A 16,375-nucleotide genomic window follows, 5' to 3' on the forward strand; every position below is an offset into this window, starting at 1 on the left:
GTTTGCACCTTTCTTACAGTCTTGGAGACCTCATGGCTCTCCCAGGTTGTCATCATAAGCATTTTGGCCTGTGGAGGAGTTACCTGGAGAGTAGCAGTACATGGACCCAGTGCAAAAACTTCTCATGGTTTTTCTGCTCAGTTTAGTTTCTGGTCACAGTCTTGCTTTGCCCCAAATGCCTGCTGATTGATGGACACCTGTGGGCTGCCAGTGAAGGGACCACGTGTGAAAGCACAGCAGGGTGCTGCTGCCCTGCATCAGGTGTCCTTTGTGCTGGAGGAGCCATGTGTGAGGAAGGTGGCCTGGGGAATGGGGGGCTGGTGGGTGCACACTGCCTGCTCCAGAGCCATCCTCAGCTCCCATGTGTCACTATTTACCCCTTCACAGCTGTGGTAAGACCAGCAGCCACAGGCCTGATTTGTCCTGGGTGAGTAGTAGGAGCTGTGGCAGTGCCATTGCTGTGGTGTGACTTGGTGCTCTCTATGGGCTTAGGACACACCATTCCTCCCACTGTGCAGCTTCAGAATGGCTCAGGTGTTATAAAAGCAGTCCTGGCTGCACCTGCCAGCATTTCATTCTGCTGTAGGCTTTGCAAGAAATTCGGGGACTGCTTTGGACACATGTCTGCATCCTCCCCTCAGTAGTTCCAGGTACAGTTGCAGTAGCTTGGCTCCCCCATGGATGTGTAGGACATCGTGGAGGGTTCCTGCAGAGCTGGTATACCCCACGTTCTTCCAGCCACAGAGCAATAGAGGGAAGTATCCTAGGCGAAGCTCAGGACGGGTACAGGGGCACCAGGATAAGGTCCCAGGCACTGAAGTTGCCAGACTCGTGGCATGCCACGTGACTGCCTGAGGCTGGCAGTCTCCCCTGGCCTTGCCAGCAGCTCTGCTCATTTCTGGTCAGGGCTGACCATGGAGCCGTTCATCTTGCTGATGTGACTGGTGCTTGTCTGAAAGCCAGAGTGGGCAGCAGCTGACCTAGCTCCTGCAAGGCCAACCCTTTGTGCAAGTGTGGAGAAGTGGGGGCAAAAGGGAGCAGGTTTCACAGTGGCTGGGACAGGCAGCCCTTCACCCCCAGCCAGTGCTGTGCTATCACTGTCTTGTGTCAGGGAGCAGTGAGCCCTGTGGAGAACTGGCTGCTGTGGCTCATTCCAGCCCTGCAGGGACAGAATTGCTTTTGCAGGGACAGGGGAGAGGCTGGCAAACCAGCTGTCAGGCAGTTAGGCTGCCATGGTTAACCAGTGCTACACCTGACAGCGAGCAGTTCACCCAGCTGCCTGATCCCTGCACAGCCCCCATGGGGGCTACATCACAGTATAGCAGTGCCAGTCCCAGCACTGTCTAGCCAAGCCTGGTGGCAGCTGTCCCAGAACCAGTCATCCTTGCACTGGTGCCACTGTCCCAGCACCAGTACTGACTCAGCTGGTACTGCCCAGTACCAGTTGTCCTGGCATTTTACTGCCCAGGCACCAGGTTGGTCCAGTACAAGCTGGCCCAGCCCCAGTGCAGGGAGGGCACCTGGACACCTGGAGCATGGATTAGGAAAAAGCTGGTCCCGATTTCTGGCCTTGCAAACCAAGCACCTATGCAAAAAAATGCTTTTTCCTCAGCTACAGAAGCAGCACCCATACCTTGACCACCTGGTACCAGCTAGCTCCTTCCTCTGGCATACTGCTCCTTGCTGGAGCGCTGCAGCCCCTGAAAAACCGTCCCTCTTTTCCTGTCCAACACACAACACTGCACCAGTTGCTCATCGGAGCACAGCAACAGGACAGGTCCAGCCACAGTGACAGCTGCTGGCCATGGACCTGAGCTGTCAGCACAGGACCCCAACATCCCTGAGAATGTTGGGTTTTCTGGAGCCTGGGCCATGTCAGGGCTGCAGTCAGCCAGGCACTGCTGACCCACCTTCAGAGAAGCCATGCAAGGTTGAATCCCCATCCCAACATCTGGCAGAAATAAAGCAGGCATCCATGTCAAACATAATATATTTATAGCAAAAATAGGCTTTTTCTGTAGCTTCCATACACAAGGTTTTCTCCCTGTACATTTACGCAGTAAACAGGTCGATTGAAGCAGCGTGCGCTGGCTCACTCGACAGCTGCCCTTGCTTCAGGCTCCCACTCACAACAGGTGGCTTCATTCCCCTTTTGTGGCTGCTCTCCAGAGCCTGTGCTGGATCCCTCGTACCTCCCCAGCCAGGGGCTGTGGCATGGCCAGGGAGCAGCCCCAGGGGCACAAGGGGAGTGATGATGCAACTTCTGCCCGGCAGAGGGAGCAAGGCTGGTGGATGGGCTGCCTCTGTTCACATAGGGGCAGCCCAGGAAGTCCCTCCCAGCCCAGGTTCAAGGACAAGCTTCCTGTAGCTTACCTGTGCTGACCACAGGCTCCTCCACGATACTGTTAAGCAGCAAGTGACAGGGCACGGGACCTCAGCCCTCTCATGGTGGTAAGAAGACACAAACCACATTAACTCAGGGAAGCCTCCCTTGTTCCTGCCTCTGTGCTGATGGGAGGCAGAGGAGGGGCTTAGGACTGCCCAAAGTCCCCTGTGGAAGCCTCCAGTGGCTGAACACTGTCAGAGACCTCACACCACTGTCAGAGAAGGCAAAGCATTAGGACACTCTGCCAGCAAGAGCTTCACAGTTTGGCATTTGCCTGGGTCATCTCTTGTCCATCCCACAGGGGTTTGGCACATAGACCTAAAGGATATTGTGTGTAGGCAGCAAGAGCATCCCCCCTTGCTGTCCTGGGCTGGAGAAGGGCCCTTGCTGGGAGCCAGCACTTCTTGCTGCCTAACCACGCAACTCAGGACACTGCAACACCCCTGCGCACTGCCCATGCTGTTGCCAAGTGAGAGACATCACCCCCGTGAGGACAGGTACCCAGGGGGGCTTCACAAGCAGGGCAGCCACTGCAGCACAGGGAAGGAAGCCAGCTGTCCCCTCTGCCCTCCCTGCAGCACCGACACTCCCACAGCACCTGGGCAAGGAGCTTCTGCTTGTGGGAGAGCATCCCTCTAATTTGGCCCCAGTCCCCTATTGCTTCTCTCTCCCCCCATGTTTTTGGCAGTCCTCCTTGGACATGTTCAAGTCTCCAGCATCTCAGCAGCACGGACTTGCCTCACAGTTTGGTAATTGCACGTAACGGGGTCACTCAGTGAGCCCCACAAGGCAGGGGGGGAAACCAACAAAAAGGAACAAGACAGTCAAGTAAACTAAATTGAGAAATCCCTCGCCGTCGGGCCCAGCGTGATGGGTCGCACACGAGTTCAGGGAGCGAGGATGCTGCCCGGCCCTGCCGCAGCGCAGCTCCCGCTGTCTAGGAGATCATGTACTGGGTGATGGCCTGCAATGCGTACAGCAGCTCTGCCTGCATCCGGGCCTCCAGGATGAGCAGGTTCACGTGGACCTAGGGGTGAAGCAAGAGCGGCTCAGGCAGCTGCACTGTGCTGTGGGCAGCGGTGTGAGCAACTGCTCACCTGGGCAAGTGAGTCTTCTGGCCTGGGACAAAATGCCACCCATTTTTCTAGCTCAAGCAACTCCCCTTTCCCCCTCCTCCCAGTCCTGCAGGCTGTTGCTGCTTCCCAGAGCAGCATGTCAGGGAGTCCCCTACATACTTGGCACAATCATGGCAGGCTGGCACCAGCACAGTCCCCGACACCCACTCCTGCGAGTTACAGCCTGATGGAGGGTTTGCCTGGAGGCACTCACGGATGGGCTACTGACCTTGGAGATCCCAGTGCTGCTGGTGGCCCCTGTGCTCATCACAGTGCACAGCCCCATGCCATGCTAAACCCTTAAAAACAGCCAGCTTCTACTCCCCGCCCCCGCCTCAGACTGGTTTGGTGGCTCAAAGATCTCCCATACAACTCCCCAAAGCACCCCAGTCTGAAGCCCCTACCCACTCCCAGCCCCACCACAGGCAGGGCCAGGGGCCAACTATCCCACCTTTTCACTGTGCTTGAACTGCTTCCAGAACCTGTCAAACATTTCTGAGTTTGTCTTCTCTGGGTAGCAGGTTACAGTTTTAATGTAAACTTTGAGCATTCGCTCCAGGAGCTGATTCACTTCTGCATAGTCATAATCATCGTACCTGTGGGGAGCACAGGGGCGAGTCATGGCACAGCCACAGGGCAGGGGGACACATGGCAATGGCCACCAGGCACTGAAACCCTGTCCCCAAAGCTCCCTGCCCTGGCCAGAGAAGCTGAGCATCTCTTCCCTGCCTGTCCCAACATCCAGGCAGGTGATTCACCTCTGTCTTTTTCATGTTTATCTGCAAGCCCAAGTCCCCTACCCTCCCATGTGGGTCAGTTCCCTGGACCCTGAGGTTGGTTTCCCTACCTAATGCCAAACATGCAGTGGATGTAGTTCCAGATGCCACGCTTGAAAACAGAGGGTTCACAGCCCTGCCGCTTGGCCATGGCACTGCTTTGCAAACCATCCACCATCCTGAACTTCTCATCCAGGAGATGTCCGATGTCAGAGTAGAGCCGGTTGACCAGTGAGAAGCCATGGTCTTCCCAGGAGTAATCCTGTTGAGCACAGCAAGAGGCTTTTGCAACTGCAAAAAGGAGCTTGGAGCATGTTTCCAGGAACAAGGACACAGCAGAATTCACTAAGTTGGCTCTGCTGGCACCTCTGCCACAAACCACAACACTCCTTATCAGGCAGCTTTTGAATCATTTTTACCCTTCCCTCTGTGAGGGCCATGCAAAAAAATCATCAGCTCTTGGGGACAGAGGTGACCGGTCATCTCTCTCTTCCCAACCCTAGTGGGGCAGGTCCCCTCTCAGAGCAGAACTTCCCCACTCAGGCATTTTGCAAAAGCAGCTGCACCAGATCGAGGCTGCATGGGCACCCCTGCCCATTTACTGCTCATAAGGAGCAGAGAAGAAAGGAGCAGAGAGGCAGCAGCCCAAGCTGCCAAGAGAGCAGGAGCCTTACCTGGACTCTGAATACCTGCGTCTGATCCTCATCGCGCCGAGCAAAGTCCTGGTATCCAAAGTCAGGGTCCTGTGTGTAGCATGCAAGGTTGGTGGCACCAGTAACTTCCCCGTCAGGATCTGCAAGAGGGGAGAGCCCTACAGATGGGTCAGGGCGGTGCTCAGCTGCCCTGTTCCCAGCCACAGCAGGCATCAAAAGCCAGTCTTCGCTGTGCCCCACGTGCATCCTGTGAGCCCCTCTACGAACCACACATCATGGAAAATGTAAAGCACGGGGGAGCAACACCCAGGTGTGCCACACAAACTCCCACTCTGCACACCCACCTCCACTCCCTGCCCCTCACCTTCCTCTCGGTCCTGCTGCAGCAGCCTCATCTCCTCCCTGCCCTCGGTCTCCACTTGAATCCGTTGCATGCGTTCCCGGAGGGAATCCAGCTCCATACAGGAGTCCAAGGACTGCAGAGACACAGGCTCGGGGGTGAGGGCAGCAGTCATGGCTGCAAACCCCATCCCCAGCAGACCCACCCTCGGGGGCTCACCCGCTTGCGGTTGATGCGCAGCAGCTCCTGGCTGCAGCTGTTGCCGGCAGTGGCTTCGCAGAAGCACTGACTCCCGACTGACAGGGGCTTCAGGGAGCCTCGGCCCCCCAGCCCCTCGTCCTGCTCACAGCCACAGCCGAAGACAAAGCTGGCGAGCGCATGGCAGTGTGCCAGCAGGACAACGGCGTGCACCAGCTCTGCCAGTGACCAGCTCCACTCACTGATCTTCAACAGCTTCTGCAGAACACAGACACACCACCAGTGTGACACAGGAAGGTGGGCAGGGTGCTGGCAGCCCCTGGGGATGCTGCTGTTCCCACTGCTGCCCTGGTCCCTGGCTGGCAGCCCTCCCTGATACCTCAATGTGCTCCTTGGTGATGAGCCACGGCCGGTGTGCCAGGATCTTGTTGATCTCACTGAGGTTGCGGAGTTTGGGGGGGATGAATTCGAGGCCACGCAGCCACTGAGGGTCACCCCCTGCCCGCAGGAACTGCAGCACGTGCAGGTTCACCAGGTACCGGCACTGGTGCCGGGCAGCTGCCTGCAAGGGCAGCATGTCAGCATCGCTGCACTGCACCGGCGGGACAGCACCCCAGGACCCCACACCCACCTCTCACCCAACCTTCAGGACACCACTATTTTGGCCTCTGATGAGAAGCCCATGACATAGGCTGTCTGTTGGAGGGAGAGGGGAGCCTCACAGGGCTGAGCAGAGCCCCCCCATTCCCTCCAACAGCTCCCAGTGGGGCTCACCATGATGGCGATGTAGTGCCGGCAGTCAAAGGGCAGTGGGCCATCCATGTGCATCAGGTAGTGCTGCATCTTAAGGAAGCTCTCGAGGTACTGTGGGTGGTAGCCCATCTGCTGTGTCACTGCCTCCAGCCGTCCCCGGCTCGCCAGCACCTTCACAAAGAGGAACTGGGGGCACTCAGGGTCGCTGCCGGACATCTTCACTACCTGCAGGAAACAAGCCCTGCTGAGCTATCCCCAGAGCAACCCTTGCTGCAACAGCCCACCACAGCCAAGCTCGGGCTCTGCAACGAGCAGAGATCCCTTCTCCCAGCTTGGTGCTCCCAGAGGAACATTCATGGAGTCAGGTAAAGCAGTGCTCAACTCAGACACTGCTAGCAGGAGAACAGCTCACAAGACACACAGGTTGGTCTCTGCCTGAAAGAAGGCACTGCCTGGTGAGTGGAAGCAAAGGGCAAACTAGGAATGTTTCCTTGTAGTGATGCAGGGCTGGAGCAGTAGAAACATGACATGAGAGACATTCCAGAATGGAGTGGCCAACAGCCTTACCACCAGGACCTTGCACTGCTAGCACTGAGCTCTCCTGCCCAGCACCAAGATGGGGGAGAGCTGTGGAGACAGCAGAGGGGCTCCCAGGCTCCCACCCTGGCAAGCCAAGAGGCAAGCGACATCCTGACACCTTCCCTGCAGTCAGGAGCACACAGAGGAGTTCCCTGTGTATTGCTCAAGGAGACATTATGGGATCAGGTCCTGCACTGGTAGCAGTGCAGCTGCTACCAGGTGTGCCCACAGGTGGACAACTCGGCAAGGGGGGCCAAGACACCACCAGCAGTGCCCACCCCAGTCAAGCACAGCCTCAGTCCCTCCTGAGAGGGTGGTGGGAGTGGAAGACAGGGATGTTCAAAAGGTGTATAGGCAGCTGCTGTGCCCCAGCAACCATTGCCACAATTCCCACCCGACAGTGGGGTCTGCACCTGCAGCCTGCCCGTCCCGAGGTGTGGGTGCAGCAGGTGCTAACCCATGTCACACAGAAAGTCATGGCTCCTGCTCACGTGTGGGAGCCCAGGGAGCACCCTGAGAGGAGGGGATGCATCTCCTCTCCAAGGCTTGAACTGAAATCTCCCCTGGGGAATCCTGGCCTTGGTGATACCACCATCTTGTTTCTCCTCCATCTGTATCTCTGGTGCAGGCCTGCCCAGGATGGTGACTGGGGCATGGCAACCAGGGTGGCACAGCAGAGAACCAGGAGCACTTCTGCAAACTGCTGAAGCCACGGGTGGCAGAGCACCCTGGGGTGAGGGGCAGACAGAGCAGGGGTGAGCTGTGTGGCAGCACAGAACAGTTGCACCCTCAGAGGGAGTACAGGCAGTAGCTCTGGCTATTTTCCACCATCCTGCACTTCTGATGAACACACCATCGCCCAGGTGTCGAGAGATTTACATGATGACATTTGGAGCATCAACTTCTTCTGGCTAAAGAAGTCCAAAAAACCCCAAAACTCAAATTAAAATGGAAAGAGGTGAGGAGCACCTGCTTCTTTGTTCCAGAGAAGGTGCAAACCAGAAGTGATCTGTGAAAGCTCCCTGAAAGTCCCTCTGCCTGGGGAAATGAGCTGCCATGAGGACACCCATGGGGCTACAGCAACTGGTCTTCTCCTCCTGGTGGGCAGAGGAGCTGGGGGCCCTTCCACGCCCCCCAGGGAAAGGTGGTCCCCGGCAAGGAGCCATGAAACCAGCCCATGGTTCAGCCTTTGGTGCTGTCAGCTCTCCTCACTCTGCTTGTCCAGGTGATGGTGGAGAGAATATCCAGGCAGACATGGCTTGGAAGGAAAGGATGAAGGAAGGGGAGGGATGAAGGAAGGTGCAGGGCAGCCCCAGCCTCGGCCCCTATCCTGCCCGCTCCCAAGGGCACCATCTCAGCCCAGGGTGTCTCCCACTGGCACCATCTGCCACATTCCTCCAGTCCTGCCTCGCTACCCCCTTGCATTGCCCTCAGTGCCACCTTCCTTGCCCTTCTCGGCCATAACCCTCCTCCTCCTCCCCTGCACCCACTCACACTCCCAGGCGGTGGGAGCATCGCCTGTCCCTCCCGGGGGGGAGCTTTCCTGTGTCCAGGTCTGCTAAATCCCAATAGGCACCTCGACCCCGTACCCACCACCAGCCTCGCCCCCTCCCCGCCCGGCGGTGCTGTCGAGGAGCGGTGCCGGCAACCGTGAGCACAAAAAGAAAGCAAGAGGATGGAGGAGCCCAGCTGGCCAGGAGCAAGCCCGGGCAGCACACCGGGATGCGCGGAGGCGCCGGCGGACCCCGCCGTGCTCCCCGTCCCTCCGCTAGGCGAGTCCGCGGCTCTGCCGGTCACATTCGCTGGAGATGATGCCACAACGGCACCTCTCGCCCAGGACCGGGGAAGTGCCCCGGGTCAGGGGCACCTCCGGCGGTGCCGGCGGCCGGTACCGGTGCCGGTACCCGGAGCCCCATTGTGCGGGCGGCGGCGGCGGCAGCGCCCCCGGTGAGCAGCGCGGGCAGTGCAGGCGGAGAGAGAAAAACAAGTTTGATTGGCAGTGATGGAGCCACGGCGCCTCCCGCATCCCGCACAAAGGGGACGGGGACGGGGACGGGGACGGGGATGGGGACGGCCTCGCCGCACCGGCACCAGCACCGACACCGGGACTGGGACTGGGACCGGGACCGGGACGAAGCCGCCGGCCGCGGCACCGTGAAGGCGCAGCCTCCCCGGCCCCGCGCACCGCCAGCGGGCAGCGGGAATGCCCCGGTCTGCAGGTGCTGCAGCCGTGCCGGGCCGGTGGCGGGATGCAGGGGGAAGCCCGGTGCTCCGGTACGGGCTCCGTCCGGTGGCGGCGGCGGGCAGGGCGGGTCCTACCTGCCCGGGCAGCCGCTGGCATCGGCTTCCTCGGGGGTGCTCCACGCTCTGGGGACACACGATCATGGTGAGCCCGTGCCGTGCCGTGCCGGTGCCGTGCCGTGCCGGTGCCGGTGCCGGTGCCGGTGCAGCGCAGAGCCGGCACCGCGGCAGGCACGGGGGGCGGGCCCGCCTGCGCCAATCGCTGCCGCCAGGGGGCGGCCGCCGCCAAACCACGTGGGCAGGGCTGGAAAGTTACCCGGTGTCGGCGCCGAGGCCACGCCCCATCCCGGGGTAGGCGGGGCTGCGCCGGGACCCCCATCCCGGCACCCCCATCCCGAGACCCCATCCCGAGACCCCATCCCGGGACCCCCATCCAGGCACCCCTATCCCTGTACCCCCATCCTGAGACCCCATCCCGAGACCCACATCCCGGCACCCCCATCCCGGGACCCACATCCTGGAACACCCATCCCGAGACTACCACTCCGGGAGCCCCATCCCGGGACCCCCATCCCGAGACCCACATCCCGGGACCCACATCCCGGCACCCCCATCCCGGCACTCCCATCCTGAGACTCCGTCTCGGGACCCCCATTCCGAGACCCACATTCCGGGACCTCCACTCCGGGACCCCCATCCCGGCACCCCCATCCCGAGACCCCATCCCGGCACCCCCATCCCGAGACCCCATTCCGAGACCCCCATCCCGAGACCCCATCCCGGGACCCACATCCTGGGACCCCCACCCCGAGACCCCCGTCCTGGGACCCACATCCCGGGTCCTGTCTGTGCAGGGGCAGCGGAGCTGGGAATGGAGCTGGGACACAGCGCTGGTGAAGACAGGCTGGGGGGGCTCAGCTTGGAGAAAAGGAGGCTGGGGGGGGGGCCTTATCTCTCTCTACAACTCCCTGGCAGGAGGATGAAGCTCCCAGGCAGCAAGAGGCAGGACGACTGAGCGTAGTCTTAAAAGCTGCACCAGTGGAAGTTTACGCTGGACATTAGGAAGAAATTCTTCACAGGAAGGGTGATTAGACATTAGAATGGGCTGCTCAGGAGGTGGTGGAGTCACCGACCCGGGAGGTGTTTATGGAAAGACTGGATGTCTTCCTTGCAGTGGGTGCCATGGTCTGGTTTTGGTCACAGGTTGGGCTCGGTGATCTCAGAGGTCTTCTCCAACCTAATTGATTCTGTGATTCTGTAAGAGCAGTGCAGGATGCTGCAGCCAGTGCTGGCTGGAAAGCTTTGATTATCTGCAGGGACAGCAGCAGTGGCTGAGGGCAACAGGTGGCCCTGGAAGTGGCTGCAGAGCCCAGAGCTGAGCCCACTGCCCAGTGAGGCCACAATACATCTCCCAGTGTGCAGGGACCACTGCGGGACAGTTGGGAGGGGACTCATCCCCATGATTGATGTTGACTGATGAACACACTGCCTCTGTGAGCCTGAGTCAGTGAGCTGGGATGGTGGGACTGAGACAGTAGGACTGGGATGTTGGGGTGGGGCTGGGACAGGGGTCTGGGCTGGTGGGGCTGGGACAGGGGGCTAGGATGGTGGGGCTGGGATGGTGGGACTGGGATAGCGGGGCTGGCTCCTGCCTCACAACGTGCCAGAGGTGTTCAGGAACTGGAGTTCCAATTCCTTCTCCCAGACCCTGCAGAACAAGCCTGGACAAGCGCCTTGTGGCCAGAGCTTTATTGCCAGGGGAAACAGGGGCTGCAGGTGAAGAAGCAGCGAGACCTTGGGGGACCTGCCAGGCTTGCCCAGTGCCCCAGGGTGACACACTGGCTTGCTGTCTGAGCTGGCACAGACAGGACACAGGAACAACCACAAAACCACGGATGAAAGGCAAAGAGGAAATTTATTTTCGTTACCTCACTGACCGGAGGATCCCCCAAGCAGCACCCAGGCAGAGTCAGACAAGCAGGGACACAGATAGTCTGGAGTTTGACCCGTGCTAGAGGATCACTGAACCTGCTGTTTTCATCTGTTTATCAAGGATTTGTGCAGTTCTGGTTTACCACTGTGATTTGATCTTTCCCACAGCAGGGCAGGAATCTCAAGCATGTTAAATAAGGTGCCACTAAGTCTATCACAGGCCTGTGTTATCTAAACACAGAAGTTCTACTTGTCAAACACAGAAGGCTAAACAACTACGAGTATGGTATATATGTTTTTCTATACCCAACTGCAAGTCCTCAAGCCTGTTTACAATCCTCCTCAACTATTTTCCATTATTTTTCCACACTTGGCCCCCCGGCCCTCCTCATCCCCCATGTCCCTATCAGTTGGCCAGTGGCCCCTGCCTGTTCTCCAGGACACATTCCTGAGTATGCTGGTGGGCACCTCAGAGCAGTCCACCAAATGCACCACCAATGCACCACCAGTGCCCCAGTGCAGTCCCCGGGGCACCCAACACACTGTGCTCCCCAACACCCTGTGTCACAGCGGGGCTGAGCAGGGCTGTGGCAGGAAGCAAAGCTGGGCGTCCTGAGCATTTGGCAGAGGCAAGGCAGGAGCAGGGCCTGCAGAGCAGTGAGGTTTTGGGTAGCAAAGCCATGGAGCGTGGGTGTTGCAGGGGTGCAGGAGTGTGTCACACTCTCCCATAGCTGCTCTTGTAGGGGCTGTGCTCGCTGGGAGTGGCTGGGGCTCCAGGTACCACAGATGTTGGCTGGTTGCTGCTCTCCCAGTGGGGCTCATAGCCGTCCTTGGGTGGTAGCTCACTCACATAGCAGATGTTCTCACTGTAGTTGGCCTTGAAGCTCTCCATGACATCTTTGGGGACTCCAGCCCATTCCTCCAGGGAACAGAGCAGGGTGAGAGGAGACACCATGCAGCCCAGCCCCAACCCAGCAGTGCAGGGCTGAGCCCAGGGCAGGGCTGCCTGCATCTGCCTTACCTGGAAGTTGCCGTTGTGGGTGATGAAGAGCTCATCGAAATTCTTGCTGGGGTTGGGAATTCGGGGCATTAGGATGACCCATACCCTGTGTGGGAAAGGTTTGTCAAAGGGGAAGAGCCCAGTGCTGCTGCCCCCCATTAGCCTCCCACACTCACCTTTCCATGCGCACCAGCAGGATGACAAGGACCAGCAGGAAGAGGCAGGAGGCAATGGGGATCAGCACTGTGTGGATCCAGAACCAGTGCACTGTGCCTGGAAAGCGCAGGGGTGACACTGATCCCCAGACAGCACCCCACCATGGCAGTGGGTGGCCATGGCATTGTTCATGGCAGGGCTCAGCTGGGAGCAGGGCATGGAGAAGGGTGCCATCTCCAAGCCCTGACACACTATCACCACAACTGATTGGTGGCCCTGTCCTGGCCCAGCTGTGCCAGGGCAGCCCTCCAGTGCTAAGAAACCCCTGGCAAAATTAAGCAGGTCCCACTGCTGGGGTGTGTTTGGGTTCCAGAAGTACAAAGGATGCGGGGGCTGATGCTGCTGCCTACACTCCAGGTGCCTGGATGGGTCTTGCCCCTGGAGCTGTTGCCTCAGGCCAGTTCTCTACTTGCTTGGCCATCCCTTGCTTGCTGAGCCCTGCCATGCTCCAGTCCATCCCATCCCACTGCAGCCCACAGGACCTACCCTTGCTGGTGGAGTTGCTGCCCCAGACCACAGGAAGGCTCCAGTCACTCCAGAGCTGGGTGCTGCCACAGTATTTGTTGATCTTGCTGCGCACATAAAAGGTGTACAACTTCTCATAGTCCACGCTGGGTAAGGAGAAGATATCTCCATTCACAGAGACCTCCTGCAGAGACATGAGCCATGAGCTGTGGGCTGGGACTATCATGGAGGCTGGTGCACAGCTCTTCCCTAGGCCCAGCCACAAGCATGCCATGCCCAGGGTCTCTCACCGTCCAGGTGGTGTCCTTGTTGCTCTTGTACTTGACGGCGTGCTCCAGGCACGCGGCTTTGGGGTACGTGGTGGCCCAGGTCAGCTGCAGCTGGTTGTTGCTTATATTGTGGATGGTCAGGTTGACGGGCGCCTCTGGTTTCACTGCAAGGCACAGTGATGCCCAGTGACTGCTGGCCCCATGCCCTGGTGGCCCTGCTGCCAGCTGGGACCTGATCATAGAATCATAAAATTGATTGGGTTGGAAAAGACTTTTGAGACCAAGTCCAACCCTTGGTCCAACTCCAGTCCCTTTACCAGATCATGGCACTCAGTGCCACGGCCAAGCTCAGCTGAAAAACCTCCAGGGATGGTGAATCCACCCCCTCTCTGGGCAGGCCATTCCAATGCCTGAGCACTCTCTCTGGAAAGAATTTTTTTCTGCTCTCCAACTTCAATTTCCCCTGGCAGAGGTTGAGCCCGTGGCCCCTTGTCCTATTGCTGAGTGCCTGGGAGAAGAGACCAACCCCCACCTGGCCAGAACTTCCCTTCAGGTAGTTACAGGCAGTGCTGAGGTCACCTCTGAGCCTCCTCTTCTCCGGGCTAAACACCCCCAGCTCCCTCAGCCTCTCCCCACAGCACTTGTGCTCCAGTCCCTTCTCCAGCCTCGTTGCTCTTCTCTGGCCCCGCTCCAGCCCCTCAATCTCTTTCCTGAACTGAGGGGCCCAGAACTGAACACAACACTCAAGGTGTGGCCTCCCCAAGGCAGAGTTCAGGGGAAGGGTCACTGCCCTGGTCCTGCTGGCCACGCTATTTTTGATGATGGCCAGGATCCCATTGGCCTTCTTGGCCACCTGGGCACACTGTTGGCTCGCATTGAGCTTCCTGTCAGTTAGTCCCCCCAGGCCCCTTCCTGCCTGGCTGGTCTCCAGCCACTCTGTGCCCAGCCTGGAGCGCTGCAGGGCGTTGTTGTGGCCAAAGTGCAGGACCCGGCACCTGGCCATACTGAACTTCATCCCACTGGAATCAGCCGTGGGGGACCCACAGCCCTGAAGAGGAGAGGGGGTGCCCCGCACCACTCTGTACCCCGGTCCTGCAGCTCCATGCGCTTGATGGGGATTTCCAGGGGCTTGCCGCCAATGCTGGCATTGAGAAGGACGTGGAAAGGCTGGAACTGGATGATCTCATCCTGGTTGAAGTGGCAGCCGAACCTGATGCCCTGGTCCTGCAGGTAACGCTTGCACTCCACCTTGTTGGATGTGTTCTTGTACCTGTGCCACAGTGAGTTACTGGACCTCCCCAAGGCCTCATGTGCCCCAGCCCTCCTGGGGACCCCTCTCCCCAGCACATCCCATCCTGCTTGCCCTGGATACAGAGCCTGCCCCACCCTGGGCTCGTGGAGGAGGAGCAGCCCGATGGGACCAGAGGCCTCTCTGCCCAGGGACCCGCCAAAGGACTCCACTCTGTAGGAGTGGATGTGGTGCAGGGGCACCTACCAGTAGTAGAGGGAGTAGTTGACCATGAGTGTCTCTCTGCTCCCCCACGTGCAGGTCATGTACTTCTCGTTGAAGATGACACAGTCCACCTCTGCAAGCGACAGACACTGCTGGGCATCATGTCCATGGGCAGCTGTGCCAGGGCCCAGGGGTGCACTGGGGAGACACCGTGCATGCCAGGGTCCCTGCATGTCCCTGTGAGCCTTCCTCCATCTGAGCCAAACAAGCCCATCTCTTTCTGGAGTAGCTGCGTTGGTGATGCCTGGGCTGCCAGCAGCCCTACATCTTCCTCCAAAGGACTGCTGTCTCTCCCACATCCGTGCTCTTGGCTTTTCATGCTGTGGTTGTGGGGTTTCACCTTGATCCCTCCATCTACTCCCGTTAATCATCCCACAGCTGCTCTTTGCAGCTCCTTGCACTGTAGGTCAGGACACAAATCCTTCTCTGGCAACCCATTTTGCTTGTCCCATGAGAAAATCAGGGGATTTTTTCAGGATTTGTGCTTGATGTCTTCATCCTGGCTAAATTCATCTCACCGTTACCCTTTTGGGTGGTTGCTGGTGCCCATGTGTCCCTGTGTCTGGGTGAGGAAGGCTGTGCTGGGCTGCTTCCCACCACAGCCCCTCCACCATGGGCTGAGCCCCTGCAGCTCCATCTCTGCAGGAAATTCAAGCTGATTCTTCTGCCCCCTCCTTCTGCTGAACTATGCTGGCTCTGGTTCTACCCACGTAGCCACATCCTGGGCTGTCAGGAGGCTGTAGGATGACAGCAGCAGTGCTGGTCCCATCAGTTATCACACTGCAGTCTGGTCTGGCGTTCACAGGCATGGCCTGCTCTGGAACAAGATGCTCAAAAGGACTGAGACATCTCACAGAGCCCTCTCAAGTACGAAACCAGCTGCTGGTGTCTGAGAGCTGACCTGCAGGCTCACAGAAAATGAGATTTTTCCCCCTAAAAATCAGGCAATGGGACATGTGATCCCATCTGGGGTCCAAACTCATGAGCCAGAACTGCAGGAGCAGGAGAAAGCCAGAGCCTAGTTTTCTGTGTAATGTAACACAATGGAGCAAACAGCCTGTGCTCTGGCTGTTTCCACCTGTGAAGATAGACACCTTTCCAGCAGCCCAGAAGACCCAGGGATACAGAAGTATTTCACAGAAAGCTGTGGTTTTCTGGCAGCTAGCCAAGAAGTGGATTTTTTTCTCAGAAAACAATGGCTGGGATGAGGGTGCCAGGAGGAAAAAAAAGCTTCTGTCTCCTGTCCCCTTCCTGTGCACAGCACTGCTGATGTGACCAGGATGGAAAGGGCAGCTGGGGCAGATCCGCCAGCCTGGCCAGCACTCAGGGATAGTACGGGCCAGTAGGACCTGCCAGTAGAATAGCGGGGCCAGGAGCGCTGTAGGACTGGTAGTAGTCATGAGGCTGGTGGTGTGAGCCATGCTCCATCACAGGGGTGGGAGCAGAGACATCCAAGGAGGCTCCCTGGTACAGCCTGTCTCTCCTGGCAGCCCCACTGCAAGGGGCCACGTAGGTGCCGAGGGTCCTGGTGTGCATTGGGGGTCACAGTGTCTCTGCTGCACACCCCAACAGCGCACAAACCCACACAGCCCCACATCCTGCCCTCCCTGGCCGCCATCACTGCCTCCATCCCCACCCACAACAGGGCTTGTGGCCCCCCACCTCCCTTGGGGCCCACGTGCCCCCTTACCTGGCTGACTGTGAGCAGCAGCAGAGCAGGGACCCGGCCCGCAGAGCAGGAGGAGGAGGACAGGCACCAGGAAGGTGCCAGGGACCGCCATGGTGGTGCTGGCCATGGGGCGCATGCGACAGCCCGGAGCAGGGCTGCGGCTTCCGCCCCTGCTTCCTGCTGCACACACCGCCTGTGCTGGGGGCCACCCCACGTGCTGCTCCAGGGGCCACTGGTGGAAACCACAGCTCACCCCAGAGGGGCCCCACA

The 16,375-nt window shown here is 59.0% G+C and overlaps 2 protein-coding genes across 4 annotated transcripts; both read right to left on the reverse strand.

Moving 5' to 3' along the window:
- Positions 1 to 1,983: 1,983 nt before the first annotated feature.
- On the reverse strand, positions 1,984 to 9,290 carry LOC139678530 (sestrin-3-like). Of its 3 annotated transcripts, none has more exons than XM_071569412.1 (9): positions 9,120 to 9,290; positions 6,243 to 6,446; positions 5,848 to 6,030; positions 5,490 to 5,726; positions 5,295 to 5,406; positions 4,952 to 5,070; positions 4,349 to 4,539; positions 3,953 to 4,097; positions 1,984 to 3,413 (listed from the first exon to the last, which is right to left on the reverse strand). In XM_071569412.1, exons 1-9 carry the CDS (start codon positions 9,183 to 9,185, stop codon positions 3,324 to 3,326), a joined length of 1,347 nt encoding a protein of 448 aa, XP_071425513.1. In that variant the 5' UTR covers positions 9,186 to 9,290; the 3' UTR covers positions 1,984 to 3,323. The 3 variants fall into 3 exon arrangements, with proteins under 3 accessions (XP_071425513.1, XP_071425512.1, XP_071425514.1); XM_071569411.1 differs by having other exon boundaries at positions 4,952 to 5,088; XM_071569413.1 differs by lacking the exon at positions 9,120 to 9,290 and adding an exon at positions 7,770 to 7,777 and having other exon boundaries at positions 4,952 to 5,088.
- Positions 9,291 to 10,937: 1,647 nt separating this feature from the next.
- Positions 10,938 to 16,252, reverse strand: IL2RG (interleukin 2 receptor subunit gamma). Its single transcript, XM_071569414.1, has 8 exons — positions 16,127 to 16,252; positions 14,419 to 14,509; positions 14,009 to 14,193; positions 12,945 to 13,087; positions 12,676 to 12,838; positions 12,150 to 12,246; positions 11,995 to 12,079; positions 10,938 to 11,892 (listed from the first exon to the last, which is right to left on the reverse strand). Exons 1-8 carry the CDS (start codon positions 16,239 to 16,241, stop codon positions 11,689 to 11,691), a joined length of 1,083 nt encoding a protein of 360 aa, XP_071425515.1. The 5' UTR covers positions 16,242 to 16,252; the 3' UTR covers positions 10,938 to 11,688.
- Between the last annotated feature and the right edge of the window lie 123 nt (positions 16,253 to 16,375).

Source organism: Pithys albifrons, chromosome 14, assembly GCF_047495875.1.
Source record: "Pithys albifrons albifrons isolate INPA30051 chromosome 14, PitAlb_v1, whole genome shotgun sequence".
NCBI classification, from domain to species: Eukaryota; Metazoa; Chordata; class Aves; order Passeriformes; family Thamnophilidae; genus Pithys; species Pithys albifrons.

Bases quoted from the DNA above. Each gene is read 5' to 3' on its own strand.
- LOC139678530 (XM_071569411.1), bottom strand. From the start codon at position 9,185: ATGATCGTGTGTCCCCAGAGCGTGGAGCACCCCCGAGGAAGCCGATGC. The intron at 6,447-9,119 runs GTAGGACCCGCC...TGTTTCCTGCAG, and splicing joins GCCAGCGGCTGCCCGGGCAG to GTAGTGAAGATGTCCGGCAG. The intron at 5,407-5,489 runs GTGAGCCCCCGA...GTGTCTCTGCAG, and splicing joins TGCGCATCAACCGCAAGCGG to TCCTTGGACTCCTGTATGGA.
- IL2RG (XM_071569414.1), bottom strand. From the start codon at position 16,241: ATGCGCCCCATGGCCAGCACCACCATGGCGGTCCCTGGCACCTTCCTG. The intron at 13,088-14,008 runs GTACAGAGTGGT...TGTGCCTTGCAG, and splicing joins CATGGAGCTGCAGGACCGGG to TGAAACCAGAGGCGCCCGTC. The intron at 11,893-11,994 runs GTAAGGCAGATG...TGTTCCCTGGAG, and splicing joins CCCACAACGGCAACTTCCAG to GAATGGGCTGGAGTCCCCAA.